The sequence below is a fragment of the Prunus mume genome, unplaced genomic scaffold (genome assembly GCF_029339155.1).
Source record: "Prunus mume cultivar Tortuosa unplaced genomic scaffold, ASM2933915v1 scaffold17, whole genome shotgun sequence".
Taxonomy (NCBI): Eukaryota; Viridiplantae; Streptophyta; class Magnoliopsida; order Rosales; family Rosaceae; genus Prunus; species Prunus mume.
The window spans coordinates 1-17638 of record NW_028296563.1 but is presented as its reverse complement, the minus strand read 5'-3'; the positions used below and the strand labels follow the sequence as shown (position 1 = coordinate 17638).

At 38.5% G+C, this 17638-nt stretch overlaps 1 protein-coding gene and 1 long non-coding RNA gene across 2 annotated transcripts; both read left to right on the top strand.

Annotated features, from left to right (window-relative positions):
- Positions 1 to 4230: 4230 nt before the first annotated feature.
- LOC148914370 (uncharacterized) lies at positions 4231 to 8295 on the top strand (the record flags this gene model as incomplete). The annotated part of the gene is given in 6 exon segments (XM_089043689.1): positions 4231 to 4523; positions 4595 to 4908; positions 4996 to 5394; positions 5954 to 7209; positions 7211 to 7694; positions 7697 to 8295. Coding segments are annotated over 6 exon segments (3345 nt in total), but the record flags the coding sequence as incomplete, so codon positions are not given.
- A 152-nt stretch (positions 8296 to 8447) lies between these two features.
- Positions 8448 to 9176, top strand: LOC148914369 (uncharacterized). Its single transcript, XR_016123076.1, has 2 exons — positions 8448 to 8614; positions 8714 to 9176. It is a non-coding gene; the product is annotated as an uncharacterized LOC148914369 (long non-coding RNA).
- The last annotated feature ends 8462 nt before the right edge of the window (positions 9177 to 17638 follow it).

The following is a 17638-nucleotide window of genomic DNA, read 5'->3' as shown; positions in this document are numbered from 1 at the left end:
ATGACGGTTATCGCCAATAATATTTAAAACGAAATAGAAAAAAGTATGTTGAAATGTTTACGGGTGTATGAATTGTGAAAAATCTTTTTGTTTTATATAATTTTTTTTTACTCAAGGTTAAAAAAAAAAATACTTATCCCCATACTCAAGTCTCCCCTTCTTCTTTTGTCCTCCATTATTCCAAAAGAAGGATAGTTTTACAAGAGCCTGACCTCTTTTTGCAATCCTCCAAATGTATCTTATTCATTATCCGTTTGGGTTGGTCAAAATCTTGTGGGGATCTATAATAATAAACTACATGAAAAGTGTTTAGCTTCGAAAAATAGTTAATTAAGAGGAAAATAGGGGCATCAAGCTTCGAAACGAATATTGGCTACGTATTTCTGCTTGCGTGTTCATGAACTACAGTGTGAAGGCGTCTTAAGAAGCAGCACGTGCTTTTTCATGTTTGGACAGATCACCCATGAAATCAAATATTTAAATATTATTATTTCTTTCAATTTATGAACAAGAAGGAAAAAAATATATGAACAGAGGATATAATTAAAATTTCTTAAATTGTTTTTGTTTGATTGATTGGAATAAATTATAAATTAAGGTTGCTTCAACCACAATCCACCAAATTAATTAATTTCAGTTTAATTTGGTGGCCCTTTTCAATTCGACAAGCAACAACACAACAGTACTTGGTAGAGAGAGAGAGAGAGAGGACCACAATTTGTAGGGTTTGGAGTTTCACTTAACGTTAAGTTGCTGGTTCAAATCCGTTAGGTTGGATTTGTTTTAAAGTACTTCTCTTTTTTATTGAAAATGACGATAATATACTAAAAATACACACATTATACGGATGTTAAGACTCGAACCCAAAACATTTTTCTAAGAAAGTAATTACTCAGAACTCAGGACCTTCTCTTTTTTATTTTTATCTAAAGAAAATTCGACATAAAACAAAAACTTATTAAATTATCGTTAACAATTTGCTAATTACAAAAATAATCAACGAAAAGGACTTGAATTTTTTTTTTCCTTGATTATTATATTGCAATTGGCCAAGTGTCGTTATTGTGCCAGGTGTAGTTTTTTATTGGATAAAGATTCTAAAGGCAATAGAAGCTTTTGAAATTGAAGCGGCAGATTATGGTAATTGGATTATCAAGAAAAACTTTCTTGATTGCTACATGTGCTCCTTCGTCAATTTGTAAATTAAAAATAGAAACTTGTTAAGCATGTTAATGCCTGTAGTGTTACTATTTCCTTCTACTATAATGAAAGTTCTATGCGTTTTTCATAAAGAAATTGTTTATGTTGTTGGACCGTCAGCTGTGAATATAAACTACTAACTACATAGATTTTTGTTTAGGTGAATAGTAATTTTGGGACAACAAACATACTAAATTCTTAGAATTAGAGGCGGAGCTAAAAAACAATTTTTGGATGTGCCGAAAGTGTGAATAACTTAATTTTTGGGTTTTGCAAATTGTTTCATAAACGAATCACATATTGGTTGGAGGGGCCACGACCATTCTAGGCCTACATGTGTCACCTCCAGTGTTTAGAATTAAACAAATATATATCAAGTATATGCTAAGAGAATACTACCTTATACAAATAGATACATAGTTATATGTTTATGGGTCCACTCATGAATTAGAAAAAAACCTACAAACTTTTTACACATTTTTAACCATCAAATGAATCGTCGTTGCAACGGTTGAAGATACAATTGTATAACAATACAGTTGTGTTAATTCCATAACTAACAGAGCTAGCTGTGAATTTAAATCATCTAGTATAGTAATAGTATAACCAACTATGAAGCACATGAAACCATTAGTATATGTTGGTTTCTGCCAATAATATACAATCTGTGCCTCCATACCTAAACTGATTTGGGAAACAAGAGCAGGTGGATGCATGATGTAGTCCTTTAAAGATCTTGGCATAATTAGCTACTCAAAATTGGTAACTCTTTCTTTATATTTACCTCTCATTTACTCTATGATTTCAACATCATAACCAGTTGGTCCGTTTGGTAGGGGCTCTCCTTTTTCCTTGTGGTCTTAATATTCCATTTCCAAACAATCACAATGAGAGCAATCAAAAGAAGGGTTGCTATTTTATTTATTAATTTCCTTTGCCTCAACAACTCACACCAATCTTCAACATTTGTTCTATTTAGACTTTTTTAGAGTTGTTTCATCACGCACGGCATTTAATAGTCAAAAAGAGTGAAGGGACAGGTTTTAAACTTTTGCAAAATTTTCTTGATGCTCATAGTAACACTCAATTTATAACCCTAATTGTAGTTTTTAACCACAGGTATTTATAGTTATAGTGAACTGATTGGGGGCAATGTACCAACAAAAGTGACATAGTACTAGTTCTTCATTTTATATCATGCAAAAGACGTGGAATATTCTAGTTATAGTAAATTAATTCGGGGCAATTGCTCTAAATCACTATACGAGTGAGTCTTTTATGCTGATTCAAAGACTTTGCTTATTTTATGTTTTATCTTTTGAAATATACTTGAAAAGCTTGACTTGTAAGCAAAAAATAAAAATAAAATTGTTGGATTTTAGTATGTTTCTTCTACCATGTGCACTTGGGTATGTTTCTAACCACTATTTTTAATTACCCACCGCCCCCCAAAAAATGATCCACTGTGGTCATAGACCATATAGTTATGGTGGAATTTGATGGATGTTTGGATATTAAATTGTTTAATTCCCATTTTGCCTGTGATTTGATCTCTAACCTATAGTCCATTATTGGATTATATAGGTATTACAGAAAGGTAAAGTCAGCCAAACCCCTAGTGGCCATTTGGGAAAAAAGAAAAAGAAAAAGAAAAAGAAAAAGAGAAAGGAAAATTTTCAAGAAATCCTATGTGTTCATCAAAGAAAAGTCCTTTATGGGTGGTCCAGTAAAACATAGCTAGGTCATTTTCATGCCAGTAGGGGGCATCTATTTTCATGTTCGAAGGAAGCATGAATTATTATTTCTTGCACGAAAAAATTCATCTAAAAATTCACAATAATTCTCTTTGTATGCATAGCCTTTTTTTCTTTTTCTTTTTTTCTTTTACACTCTTGTTTGTAGCTTATTTCACCTACAAAAGCTGCAAAGCCCACTCGATTGAAATTCACATGCTGTTGCCTGTTGGCATAATTGTAAAAAATGAAATGCATTTTTTTATATACAAGCAATCTAATCTAAATTAAATTCCGAGAACGGGAATTCGAATTTGAGTACAGAATCATATGCATTTTAAAATAATAATAAAAATTACCAAATTCTCAAGTCTTCTTACCTAAGGGGGGCTGCCATGAACTTGCAATATTCTTTTTGTTTTGCTTTTGTTCTTTGCTTTTAACTTGCCACCAACTTGGTTAGGTTCTTCATTATTGGCCTTTTTGATTTACTTTAGCTTTTGATCTCTTTTGCTCAGACAAGTTCATAATTAATTAGAGTAATATATATATAAAAAGAACAAAGAATTTGAAAAAAAAAGAGAAAAACTGACATGCATGCATGTGATATGGAAGCTTCACATGGCATTTACTGGCAACAATTGGATGGCTCAAATCAGATCTCACCTTTCCTGATTTTAAAAACTTTCAGAAAGGTTGACTAAAATACCAAATACATTGATGATTTAGTGAGGATTTGATCCAACGGCTGCAATAGGTGCCACTCAGGACCAGTCTCACGTCATCAATTCATCATTGATCGGGTTTCAAACCTAGTGTCCACATAAACTTCGCTTTCTTCTTCCTATTTTTTTCTCCTTCTTTTGTTTTTTTGGTTTCAAAATTCATAGACAAGAGAAGGAGCCCAAGAGGTGGAATTATTAAAAAGTGACATGACTGTATTAATATTTTAGCATTATCAACCAAAATTGATTAAACAAAATCGAACAACTGGAATTAAATAGGTAAGGCCAGCTAGAGGGTCGACCCCATTGGATGTATTAATCTAAGAGAGTCCATTAGAACTAGTCCTTTTTGACAGCTCTCTCTCAACGACTCACTGTCACTATAAAACTCACCATATCATGCATGTACCAAATCATCACCTCCCCCAAAAAAGCCAGAAAAGCCATCCAAGGCTCCTCTAGCCTTGAGCAAATTCTCTCTCTTCATCCCCAATTTTCCAGAGAAAATTTGTGAAATTTTGAGACGTTGAGCCGAGCTGCCGAGTAGCTCTCTAGCAAAACCCATGACGACAATGGGTGGCGGCTCCTCTTGGGGCCGTCTTTGGCCTCAAATGGCAGTGGCATTAGCAGCTATACTAGTTGTGGTTTCAAGCAATGTGGGTTCAGTAGAAGCAAATGCTTATCCCTACTCTTCACCCCCACCACCACCATATGTTTATAGCTCACCACCACCTCCTGTTCACTCTCCACCACCGCCATACGTCTACATGTCTCCACCACCACCGTCACAGTCACCACCGCCGCCTTATTTGTACAAGTCACCACCGCCACCATCACCATCCCCACCACCGACTTATGAGTACAAGTCACCCCCACCGCCTTCTCCTTCACCACCACCACCTTATGTGTACAAGTCTCCACCTCCTCCACCAAAAGAACTACCTCCGTACCACTACAAGTCTCCGCCACCACCTTCTCCTTCACCGCCTCCACCTTACCACTATACATCTCCTCCACCTCCTTCACCCTCACCACCACCACCATACTACTACAAGTCCCCACCACCACAGAACACCACCACTACTACAAATCCCCACCACCTCCTTCTCCCACCTCCTCCCCATACTACTACAAATCCCCACCACCACCATCACCTAAACCACCAACCCCATACTACTACAAATCCCCACCACCACCATCACCTAAGCCGCCAACCCCATACTACTACAAATCCCCACCACCACCATCACCTAAGCCACCCCATACTACTACAAATCCCACCACCACCATCACCTAAGCCACCCCCATACTACTACAAATCCCACCACCACCATCACCTAAGCCACCCCCATACTACTACAAATCCCCACCACCACCATCACCTAAGCCACCCCCATACTACTACAAATCCCCACCACCACCATCACCTAAGCCACCAACCCCATACTACTACAAATCCCCACCACCACCATCACCTAAACCACCAACTCCATACTACTACAAGTCTCCGCCACCGCCTTCTCCATCTCCACCACCGCCTTACTACTACAAATCTCCACCACCACCCAAGGCTCTTCCACCTCCATACTACTACACTTCTCCTCCACCACCTACTCCTTACCATCCCTACCCACATCACCACCCATTCGTGACGAAGGTTGTCGGAAAGGTCTACTGCTACAGATGCTACGACTGGGGTTATCCGGTGAAGTCCCACGACAAGAAGCACCTCAAAGGTACATATTTCTTTAAAATTAATTTTCTCCGCATATTTTGTAATTATTATTAGCTTTAGTGTCTAGCTAGAACTGTGCTTGTTTGTTTTATCAATCTTGGTCCTTTTTCCTCATTTGAAAGAAAGAGATGTTTTTCAAATCAGCTACCTGGTCCCAACGTGTAATGATTAAATTCACATGGTTGGTGCTTTAGTTTTGCGTTGCATATGCATTAAGAGATATAAAAATTAATTTACATTATTTTTGCTTATAGTTTTCAAACTAATCTTGCGTTTTTTTATTAATTTTTATTAATTAAATATATAGCAATAAGAACAACTTGGAGTTTTCGTTATCCAACAGATGAGTCCTCCAAGGTCCACATGGTCCTTTTCAAGTAGGGATTTGGTATTGAAATCCAGCACATTCATACAATAAAACAAAATCATTGGTTAATTAACTTCTCCATTAGGATATAGTTTTTTGGTTTGTCTTAAAGCGACTGTCCTTGTAAAGAGAAAGTTCCAATAAATAGCAACATGATTGGTTGATTAATTATTATTTTGATTATGGACCACAGGTGCTGTTGTTGAGGTCACTTGCTGGGCTGGCAAGAAGGAAACCAAGGCATATGGCAAAACTAAGATCAATGGCAAATTCAGTATCGCCGTCCCTGACTTTGATTATGGCAAATATGGAGCTAAGGCTTGCAAGGCCAAGCTCCACGCAGCACCCAAGGGCTCACCATGCAACATCCCAACTATGCTACACTGGGGCAACAAGGGTGCCAAACTCAAAGTGAAGTCCAAGACTGACGATGAAGTTGTGCTCTCGGCTAAGCCATTTGCTTATGCACCAAAGACTCCTTACAAGGAGTGTGAAAAGAGCAAGCCACATTATCCTCCTCCTTATGTTTACAAGTCACCGCCTCCGCCTACGCCTACTTATGTGTATAAGTCACCGCCTCCACCGCCACCCAAGTACTACTACAAGTCGCCGCCACCACCCGCTTACTACTACAAGTCACCACCGCCTCCGGCATATGTTTACAAGTCACCACCACCACCATCACCTAAGCCACCCCCATACTACTACAAGTCTCCTCCTCCACCATCACCTAAGCCACCAACTCCATACTACTACAAGTCCCCACCACCACCATCACCTAAACCCCCAACCCCATACTACTATAAATCACCACCACCACCACCCCCATCACCTAAACCACCAACTCCATACTACTACAAGTCTCCTCCTCCACCATCACCTAAGCCAGAACCCCCATACTACTACAAGTCTCCTCCTCCGCCATCACCTAAGCCACAACCTCCATACTACTACAAGTCTCCTCCACCACCATCCCCTAAGCCACAACCTCCATACTATTACAAGAGTCCTCCTCCACCATCACCCAAACCACCCACTCCATATTACTACAAGTCTCCTCCACCACCATCTCCCAAACCACCCACTCCATACTACTACAAGTCTCCCCCACCACCTTCACCTAAGCCACAACCTCCATACTACTACAAGTCTCCTCCACCACCATCACCCAAACCACCAACTCCATACTACTACAAGTCTCCTCCTCCACCATCACCTAAGCCAGAACCCCCATACTACTACAAGTCTCCTCCTCCGCCATCACCTAAGCCACAACCCCCATACTACTACAAGTCTCCTCCACCTCCACCATCACCTAAGCCAGAACCCCCATACTACTACAAGTCTCCTCCTCCGCCATCACCTAAGCCACAACCTCCATACTACTACAAGTCTCCTCCACCACCATCACCTAAGCCACAACCTCCATACTACTACAAGTCCACCACCATCACCCAAACCACCAACTCCATACTACTACAAGTCTCCTCCTCCACCATCACCTAAGCCAGAACCCCCATACTACTACAAGTCTCCTCCACCTCCACCATCACCTAAGCCACCTCCATACTACTACAAGTCTCCTCTCACCTCCTCCATACTATTACAAGATCTCCATAAACCACCCACTCCATACTACTACAAGTCTCCCCCACCACCATCACCTAAGCCAGAACCCCCATACTACTACAAGTCTCCTCCTCCACCATCCCCCAAACCACCCACTCCATACTATTACAAGTCTCCCCCACCACCATCACCTAAACCAGAACCCCCATACTATTACAAGTCTCCTCCACCACCTTCACCCAAACCACAACCTCCATACTTGTACAAGTCTCCCCCACCACCATCACCTAAGCCAGAACCCCCATACTACTACAAGTCTCCTCCTCCACCATCCCCCAAACCACCCACTCCATACTATTACAAGTCTCCCCACCACCATCACCTAAACCAGAACCCCCATACTATTACAAGTCTCCTCCACCACCTTCACCTAAACCACAACCTCCATACTTGTACAAGTCTCCCCCACCACCATCTCCCTCTCCTCCACCACCATACTACTACAAGTCCCCACCACCACCATCACCTTCTCCTCCACCTCCATACTACTACAAGTCTCCTCCCCCACCATCACCCAAACCACCAACCCCATACTATTACCAGTCTCCTCCACCACCTTCACCTTCTCCCCCACCTCCATATTATTACAAGTCACCTCCACCACCTTCACCCAAACCACAACCTCCATACTTGTACAAGTCTCCCCCACCACCATCTCCCTCTCCTCCACCACCATACTACTACAAGTCCCCACCACCACCATCACCTTCTCCTCCACCTCCATACTACTACAAGTCTCCTCCCCCACCATCACCCAAACCACCAACCCCATACTATTACCAATCTCCTCCACCACCTTCACCTTCTCCCCCACCTCCATATTACTACAAGTCACCTCCACCACCTTCACCCAAACCACAACCTCCATACTACCTCCCCCACCACCATCTCCCTCTCCTCCTCTACCATCTACAAGTCCCCCCACCCCCCCACTCTCCTCCTCCCTCCATATCCCCACCACCATACTATCTCTCCACCAGACATACTCTCCTCCCCCTACCACTCACCCTCCCCACCACCCACCATCTCCTCCACCACCAAATACATCTCCCACCACCCCCACACACCTCCATACAAATACAACTCCCCACCACCACCATCTCCCGCTCCTCCTCCCCCTTACATCTACGAGTCCCCTCCACCTCCTGTGAAGTCACCACCACCGCCGGTTTACATTTATGCATCTCCCCCACCTCCAATTCACTATTAAGCATAGACCGTTCATGTAAGTGAAAACCTTCATTGTCTCTTGCTATCATTTACATTTGCAATTATCATCAAACCATTTTAGTTTTGGGTTATTAATTTCCAATTGCAATTGCAGGTTTTAATTTAAACAGTGGAATAAAGGAAGGCTCCCAAAGTGGGAAATTGAGGCATCAAGCTTCCAATCCAAGTCCATTCAATAAGGGTCTGGCAGAAACTTCAATGATCTACAACATCTGCAATTCAGACCAGTGTGTTTCTACTTTGTTGGTGGCCATCTTGCACATGATTTTACTATATTCTTCAAGTTGGGAACCAAGCAAGATTAAATGGGAAGGTGGGCAATATTGGAGGGTTGAATTTATCAGCAGGGTCTTGGAATTAGCTTGGTTGTCACAGTTTCATTTTTCAGTATTCCCACTTGGGGTCTCTTAATTTGTGATTGTATAGTGAGTGCTTTGGCCGTTTAATTGTTTGATTGGCTTCTATTTATTGCGTGGAGAATATCATGTTTCTTGGCCCTTCCTGTGCTCTAGGCACTGATGAGTAATTTAGCAATAAAGAAAGACATTCACGTTCAATTTGTTGCTCTTGCCTCGAGTAATTGTTATTATCATACACTAACCTTCAAAAATTAACCTAACAATCATCCTGAGGTTCTATTTTCCATTTTCCTCGTCAAAAACAAAAGAAAAACACAAACCTAACCTCCTAATTGAGAAAAAAAAAAAAAAAAAAAAAAGACACGTTACACATAACATTTGCTGATCAATCACCATGAACACACTTCTGCAGTGGCAAAAAACAGAGGATCTAAAGTTCTAAAACCAGAAGATTTGCAGAGCCAAAGAAGAAGACATAGTGGCTTGTCAGCCTTTTTGCTTAGTGCCTCATGCTTCTTGTCGTCTCTGCTAACGGGAATTTGACTCCAAATATATGACATGATGAGAATGGTACGTATATTATTGGGTACCAGGCAGGCAGCCTGCCATGTTAGAAAGTGGCTGCAGATCAATGAACCTTATGAGAGTCAGTGGGATTGTGGGATCCACACGACCTGTCGTCTACTTCGAAGCAGCCTTGCAAACTACCATATTCCAAAATCCAGTCACTTGGCCTGACGGGATTAATAAAAGATTAAGTATATATTAAGCTGAAAATATATAACAAATAAAATAAAAACAAGACAAAAACAAAACAAGTATTATTGAGAATATTGTTGGAGCCCTATCATGAAATGTTGTTATGTAGTTTGATTACAGAACCAAAATAAATGTTATCTAGTTTTGATTACTATTTATTTATTCATTATAATTGGTGAGTGAGAGAAAATCCAGTAAAGATATAGAAATAAAAATAAGTATTAATTTTTACAAAATCATATTACAGAAGAGGAGAATTCGAACTCGGAAATAAAAGCACGGATACACTATTCTACGAATTGGTACAACTCACCTTTACTTAATATTTAAAGCATTTGATAAGCACTAAGTAAGAAGGATATAAATAAATACAAATATAGAAAATACAATGGAACCTGTGTAAGCTTCTTCTTCTACAGGAGCAGGTGAATTAAAATGAATAGTTACAGCTGGAAAGTCCTGATCACCACCTGACAAGCCCATAAGTCAAATGTTTGGGTTGGCCCACGTTGAGATTTATCTGATTGTCTTTGGTTTGCTTTTCCCTCGTCTCGCAATGGCAAATGGCTTACGTACTTATGGTTGGTGTTGAAAGTTACGACTCAGGCAGCTTTGCTCAACTTTTGCATCTTTCATGGGTCAAAATGTGCCTCTGAATGTTCTGGTCCATTTTCATGGTGTGCTGATATAATCCAACCTCACAGGCTACTTACTTTGTCTCTTATGACGAACATCATGCCACTATTATTATTCTTCTGGCCTAATTGGATACAAAAGCTGTTGAATAGAGATTCAGACCAAAAAAAAGAGATTGAGATATGGAGAACAACACAATTTGAATAGTTTCCTTAAAGTGGCCCCACTCAATTGAGTTTAGTAACGAACTCTTGGCTAATCACTTTTAGTTTCAACAAAATATTGAGTATTTTGAGTATTTTGAGGAGCCTTATCTAAGACAACTTTCTCAATTTCTATGTTTATTCTTGCAAAAAACTTTAATTGCTCCGGTTAGATAAGTCAATGGATTAATTGCTAGATACCGAATACCCTCTATTGTGGTTGTAAGTCTCAACTGATTGTCCATCACTTGTTGCTTTAATTGCTTATCTACCTATTTTTTTAATATGAAGAGATGGATTTTTTTAGATACTTTACTTTTGCATAGCAAGATGATGTGTGAATTAGATCATGTGCTAGAAGGCATTGAACTAGATGATGACTCATCATTCTTTTTCTTAAAAAGGACAATAAATTCTTTGGTGTATTGGGGTTTCAATTGTGATCCGATATAATAAAAGAAAACTTATAAATAATATGTAGAATGACCTTTAATTAAACATACTAAAAACAAAATCAAACATCTCAGCACATATGAGAAATTAAATCATAAGTAATAGCAAAAGAGTAAAAAATGAAGTATTAAAAATAAGAGACAAAGAAAAAGTTCTGACTTGTGTAAGTGCTCCTCCTGGTTCTCTCCTTTATGTAGCAATCTCGAGTGTGAGAACTGTAAACAAATAAAAAAATTTGTTATCAACGACAGCAATCTCGAGTGTGAACCTTTTATGTTGCCTAGTTAGCTCTCCTCTCCTCTCCTCTCCTCTCCTCCAATGATGGCGAGCACACAAGGAAGAAGAGGACAAATTCGTAGGGAGAATCATATGTGGTGGATCATGGCTGGCTAGAGTATAAGAAGGGTTTTCTTGTTCTATTTTTGGTAGGGGTGTACAAGATCTAATCCAATACGCTCAAACCGATCGATCCAATCCAATCCAATTTTAATCGGTTTCGATGATTGGGTGGATTGGATTGGATTCGTAATTTTCAAAACTAACATAATTGGATCAGATGATAGATTTGTTTATGAGAATCCAATCCAATCCAATCCAATCTAATTAGGTTTATACTTAGTTTGCTCTTATAGGTATTTGTACTTGAAAATGTTATGAATATTTTAAGTTATTTAATGGAGTTATGTTTAATGTATTCTATAATCAAAATAATTTTTTCTAGTATTTCATTGTTATTTTACATTTACGTCTATTAATATGTTTGATTAGATTAAACTAAGGATTAATGTTTAATATTTCATTATTATTTTTTCCATTATCAAAACCAATCATCCAGTCTAATCCAATCCAATATCAATTGGATTAGATTGGATTTAAACATCTAATATGATTGGATTGGATTGAAAAAATTACAATCTAATCTATATTAGACTAGATATGAATTGACTAAATTATATTAGTTTTGAACTGATATATATACACCCTTACTTTTTGGGCTGGTTAGATTATATAGGCTGCTGGGCCTTTTTTATTTTTTGGGAAAACTTTGGGCCAGGCAGCAGCCCGTCCTGCCTCCATGTACCCCCGCCACTTGGGAAATTGTGTGATTATTATAGAGGAGAAGAAAGAGTAGGAAACTGTTTAAAACTAGTTTTTGACATATACTTCATGTTAGCAATATGAAGTATATATAGAGAGCAAGATGGTTTGCCTTTGGTATCCATTCAATTTGTCTGAAAGTGTTGAGCGCCACTTACTCAAATGACAACCAAAAAATTATGTTTGTTGCAAGTTCAATGAATTTAATCAAGGTAGTACGCTTTATTGCAAGCAGGTCCATAACTCAATAATAAGAACATCATTGATCTTAGGTTCGAACTCCAATGTTACTTGCCTCTCGTCCTTTTTCCAAACTTAATTTTGACAACAACAAAAATCACGGTAGTACTATTAAAAGTTTAACCAATTGGCCAAAAGACATATTGGTTTGTCTACCATTTCAACCAAAAGGCATATTGGTTGTTCAAAGACTTAACCAAAGTCATTTGCTGTAAACAAGGGTTAATCATTTTATTAGTTTCTGAAACTTAGACCTGATTAGCATTTGAGACTCTCAATTTCCAAAATCGTTCCCGTGGTCCTTCAACTTCAGTTTTTTAGGAACAAATGATCCTGCCGTTGTAGGGGCTTTTTCATTTTGGTAGCTACAATGGGTTGGGTTGCCGTAATGGGCAAATGTGTGAAATTACCCTTATGTATGAGTTCAAGAATCAGATCCCAAGAATGCTTCAAAAGGATAGTGAAAGCCTTAGGAAGCAACCTGGTTATCTTCACCAACAAAAACAACAGCCGCTTACAGATAGATTCTTAACTTGGCATGAGAAGTTTGTGGCATGGAGAGCAAAGTAGTCATGAGTTTAGCACTAAAGAGAGAGAGAGAGAGAGAGAGAGAGAGAGAGAGAGAGAGAGAGAGAGAGAGCTATGAGTTCCTATGAGAAATAGGGGTTTCAAAGTAGAGGAGAAGGAATTTTAAGAGGGTTCGTTGAAGAGAGAGAGGTAAGGGAAGAACAATAGGTGTGTTGAGTATTTTCCGGCAGCTTGACGAAAGCTTTGTCAAGCTCTGGAATGACTTATCAAAAGATAAAATGGGAAGAGATGGAGGAATAGGGCTCGAAATTAAGGTTTCAGGGATGAGAAATGATGCTTGCTCCCTGGATGTGTTTTTGTTTGATGGATAAGAGATGGACCCTTTTCATAGCCGCTGGAAGCTCCTCATTTCTCTCAAATTTTGCAAAGTCTCCCATTTTATTTCTCTTCTCTCCCATTGACTCATCCCATTTTATGAAATCTTCCTCTATCCAAACACACAAAGTCAAGATATTTGGGAGCTCTAAGGCTTTCCTGCAGCTGCTTCAGTAATGAACTCCCATTTTCGGCTACCTCCTCACCTTCTTTCCTTCCCTCTTCCATGGCAAGAGCTAGTGGGAAAAAGAAATAGGTAAGGGTGTTGGTTTGAAGGGTGCCTCTTCTCCTAACAACATGTGCGCGCAAATACCCCTTGATTCTTTGAGTGTTCTACCTTGATGTTTGTTTTGCCCATGTGCTAGAGCCTCCCAACAGCTTACATACATGGACATTTTTGGATTTTATCATGGCCCTTCTAGCTAAATGCTGGAGGTTGCAGATATTTTCCTTAGTTGCTTGGACCTTTCTAAGGTGATGGGTTAACCTATTAAGGGAATGTGCTAATTTCCTAGAGTATTGGACTATTTTTCCTAAAGTATTGTGCTATTTTTCCTAGAGTATCAGGCTTTTATCTCTCCTTTATGCTTATGCACATATTTGGGCTCAAGAAATGGGCTTAAGTTTTGGGGCTCCCAATCATCCTAAAACTTTCATTTCTCGGCTCATCAATGGATCTCATGAAAGCTCGCTACCATCCATACCACAACCCACTCAGCAAGGCCCAGACATTTGAGTGGCTTGGCCCATTTAAGCTTGTAGTATGGCTAAGTGTAAAAATAATAATTTTTCGTGTGAGCATTGCATGTCGACTGACGTGTGCTTGAATTTTATCTTATTTGAAAAGGGACATAATGTTTGACGGGATAATTAGCATGAGCTTGTAGAGCCAGTGGCTTTTATAGGCTCATTTCAATTCTTAGCATGATGGATTGCATATTTATTTGGCATGGCACGTGGTTGTGGCTCGTGTAAGTGTGCATGACGAATTTCGCATGCTCCAAACCGGGTCTTTTCTTAATAAAGTGTCGCATTGGGCTGAGAATTTATTTGGCCCAACCCTGGATTTTTGGGCCTTAATAGTCTTCAATTTTGTTAACTTTTTGTTAAATGCAGGGGCAAACTAATATTTTTGTATTAAATTGATTAAAATATGAATAAAAATTAAAAAACTGAAATATTAAAATTAAACTCTCTCTATCCCTCTCTATCCCGATTTCTACTCCCCCCAAACTTTTTTTTTTTTGGTTTTTTTATTTGATTTTCTTTTATTGTTATTTTAAAGATATGATTTTTTATTCATTTTTTTGTTTTAATATAAAAATACCATTTTACCCCTGCATTTAACAAAAAGTTAACAAAATTGACGGCATGACCATTTGTTCTAACGAAAGTGAAGTTAAAGGACTAAGGGAAAGATTTTGGAAATTTGGGGACTTAAATACAAATCGGGTTTAAGTTTAGGGACTAATAAAATGATTATATAATCTGGTATATATATATATTATTTATTATTGAAATCTTACTATTAGGAAGGAGTAAGGTGGCATTTAGCAGCGCTTAATTTTTTTTTAAAAGCAGCTTTAATAAAAAAATTTCATAGGTTGGGTGTTTGGTAAACATCAAGAATCCTGCTTTTTTTAAAAATCACGGTCAATGATCGCTATTTTTTCGAAGCAGTCTCTACCTATCTTTTAAAAGCTGCTTCAAAAAACATTTAACCGATTGTTTTAATGAACTTTTAACTTTCCCACAATACCCTCACTTATTTTACAAATTGACAGTCCTTTGCCCATTTTTTCTTCTCCATTATGCGAACTCCATTTCCTTCTCTACTCTCTAACGCTGCTGGAACTCTCATTGTGGACATCAAAAAATTAATTGCTAAAAAGGTTGCCCACTCATTAGTAACTTAGGGGGGTGTATTCAATTAAGATTTTAAAAAGAGTTTAAAAGTTTGGGTGTATTCAATTTAGATTTCAATTGATATTAAAAAAATACATTGAAATCTAGATATTCAATTATGACTTTTTAAGGGTCAAACAAAATTTAGGTGTATTCAAAAAGTAATTTATTTTGAATGAATTAATAAATTGCCTGATTTCGTTAGAAAATAAAGTGGTAAGTATAAATACAAAAGGTCTTGACAAATCTTACGTGAACCCTAGAAATTTTGAACTTGCTCTACGCTTTCCAATCCTTGAACGTGTGTGCTTGTCAAGTGGAGGTAAAAAATCTCTTCTCTTTTTCTACGCTCTAGTGCTTGAATAATTGCTGTTGCTATACATCATCATATATCCAAGCAATGGTTGTTACTTGTATTCGATGCACATCATGTATGAATAGTTGAATAGTTATTGTTGCTGTCATATATCCAAGCAATTGCTGTTTCTACTTCTCCTTCTTTTTTCTTTTTTTTTGGTTGCTGTTTTTTTTTTCTGTACTTTTTCTACATCATCCTTTTTTGTTGTTGCTGTTCATCAAATGTCGATAGCCTTCTTCATCTACAATCATCCCTTCTTTTTTTTTTTTTTTGCGTTTCCCTTCTTTATCGCTGTTCTATATATATATATATATATATATATATATTTAGGTCCATGCCAAAACAAAAAGGAAAAAAATTATCTTCATATATATATTTTTTCTTATGAACTAATTAAAGATTGCATGTATTATCTAGTAACATTATTAATGGAGATGGAAGAAGTAGATGAAGTACTATGGAATGAAAAAATCGAGGAAGAAAAAGAAGAAGAGGAAATGGACGATGATGAATTAGAGAAACATGATTATGAAACCATTAAGATATTGTTGATGGCAATAGAAGCAATAGCTCAAGTGCTCAATGCTTTAATGGCTCTCATACATGATGGTCATATTGAACGTTTGTTAGCTCGACGCCCAATTTCTACAATTGGGTACAATTACATAAAAAAGAAAAAAGAAAAAATATATATTTTAGAACTCTAATCAACTCTTTTAAAATCTACGATAAAACTCTAACAAACAGCATCAAAATCAATCTAGGAATTCAATCAAACTCAATGTGGAGTTGATAGAAATCAATTGAACTACATTGAACTCAACAAACTTTATAACTCCATTTAACTCTTTTAAAATATTAATTGAATACACCCCCCTTAATTATAATTATGATTTTTCGGTGTTCTACTTCTCAAACTTTCTGCATCTAGGGTTTTCTCTATCAAATTGGGGGTTTCTCTACTTCTCAAACTTTCTGCATCTAGGGTTGTCTCTGTCAAATTTGATCATTCTCTATATGCCTCAATGTAATTTCAAGGCATTGATAGGGTGTAGATTTCGTCCATGTTCTGATTGGGCGTGGTCAATCCTATGCTCCATTCTGTATGGCCAGGCAGAACTTCCTCCCTGTGTTCTTCCTCTTCTTCAAGATCCTGGATGATTCTTCCAATTTGACCCTGGGCAGTCTATTCCTGTCATTGTTGGCAAAGGGGTTGATTCCCCCTCTGCCTCTTCTGCCTCTTGCATGTGGAGGGAATGGATTGGAATCCATCCTTCTGGGTTTGTAGGGCAACATAGCTGGTGCTTCAGGCAGAAATGCCAAGGGTTGATCACGAGGGCCGCATGTTGTGGAATAGGTGGAGATTCTAGCTGATTCTAGGGAACCTAAAGTGCAGGCCTTCTGGTCGGATCGAACCTCATGCTCCTGGACGGGAGGGGCTCCTCCCATCTGTCCATCTTGGATCTCTCCATGCCCCGGTATTCCAGCTATTTGTGCAACAAGAGGGTTCTCCTGATATGGCCATGCCAATCCTAGTGGAGGACCGTGAGGGAGGTTTAGTTGTTGGGCTACAACATCTGGGTTTGGAATCCTGGCTATAGCAGCCTCTCGGTCCTTCTTGAACTGCCTGTTGACTAGCCATTGCATCATGGTTGTCATGTTGTTCAGAGTGTCCTGACTCTTTTCGTGTTGTGGCCTCCTATTGGAACACAGCTTCCTGTATTTGATTCAACCTCTTGGAGCCAGACTGAACGTCTGCTCTCGATCTTGCCGTGGGCTAATTGTCTAGCATTACTTTCTTCTGACTCCACCATTCTTGGAGAGCTGCTTGATCTATTTCCATTGCGCAAGCGTGGGTTCTGGCTAGAACTTCTAATATTCATATAATTTAGAAGATTTTTCTAGGAGTATGTATACTGAGAAGTCCCACTGGGCATACCAAATTGTTCACTCGTTTTGTGATTGCTCTTGTGATGGAAGGGTAAAGTTCCCCATTGCCTTGAAAACCATTGACTGGTTGACAAGTCAACTTTCTATAGTGTGTGAGCGTGCTACTGCTAGCAATAAAAATCCTACCAGACTTCTTAAAAATAGATAACTTGTGC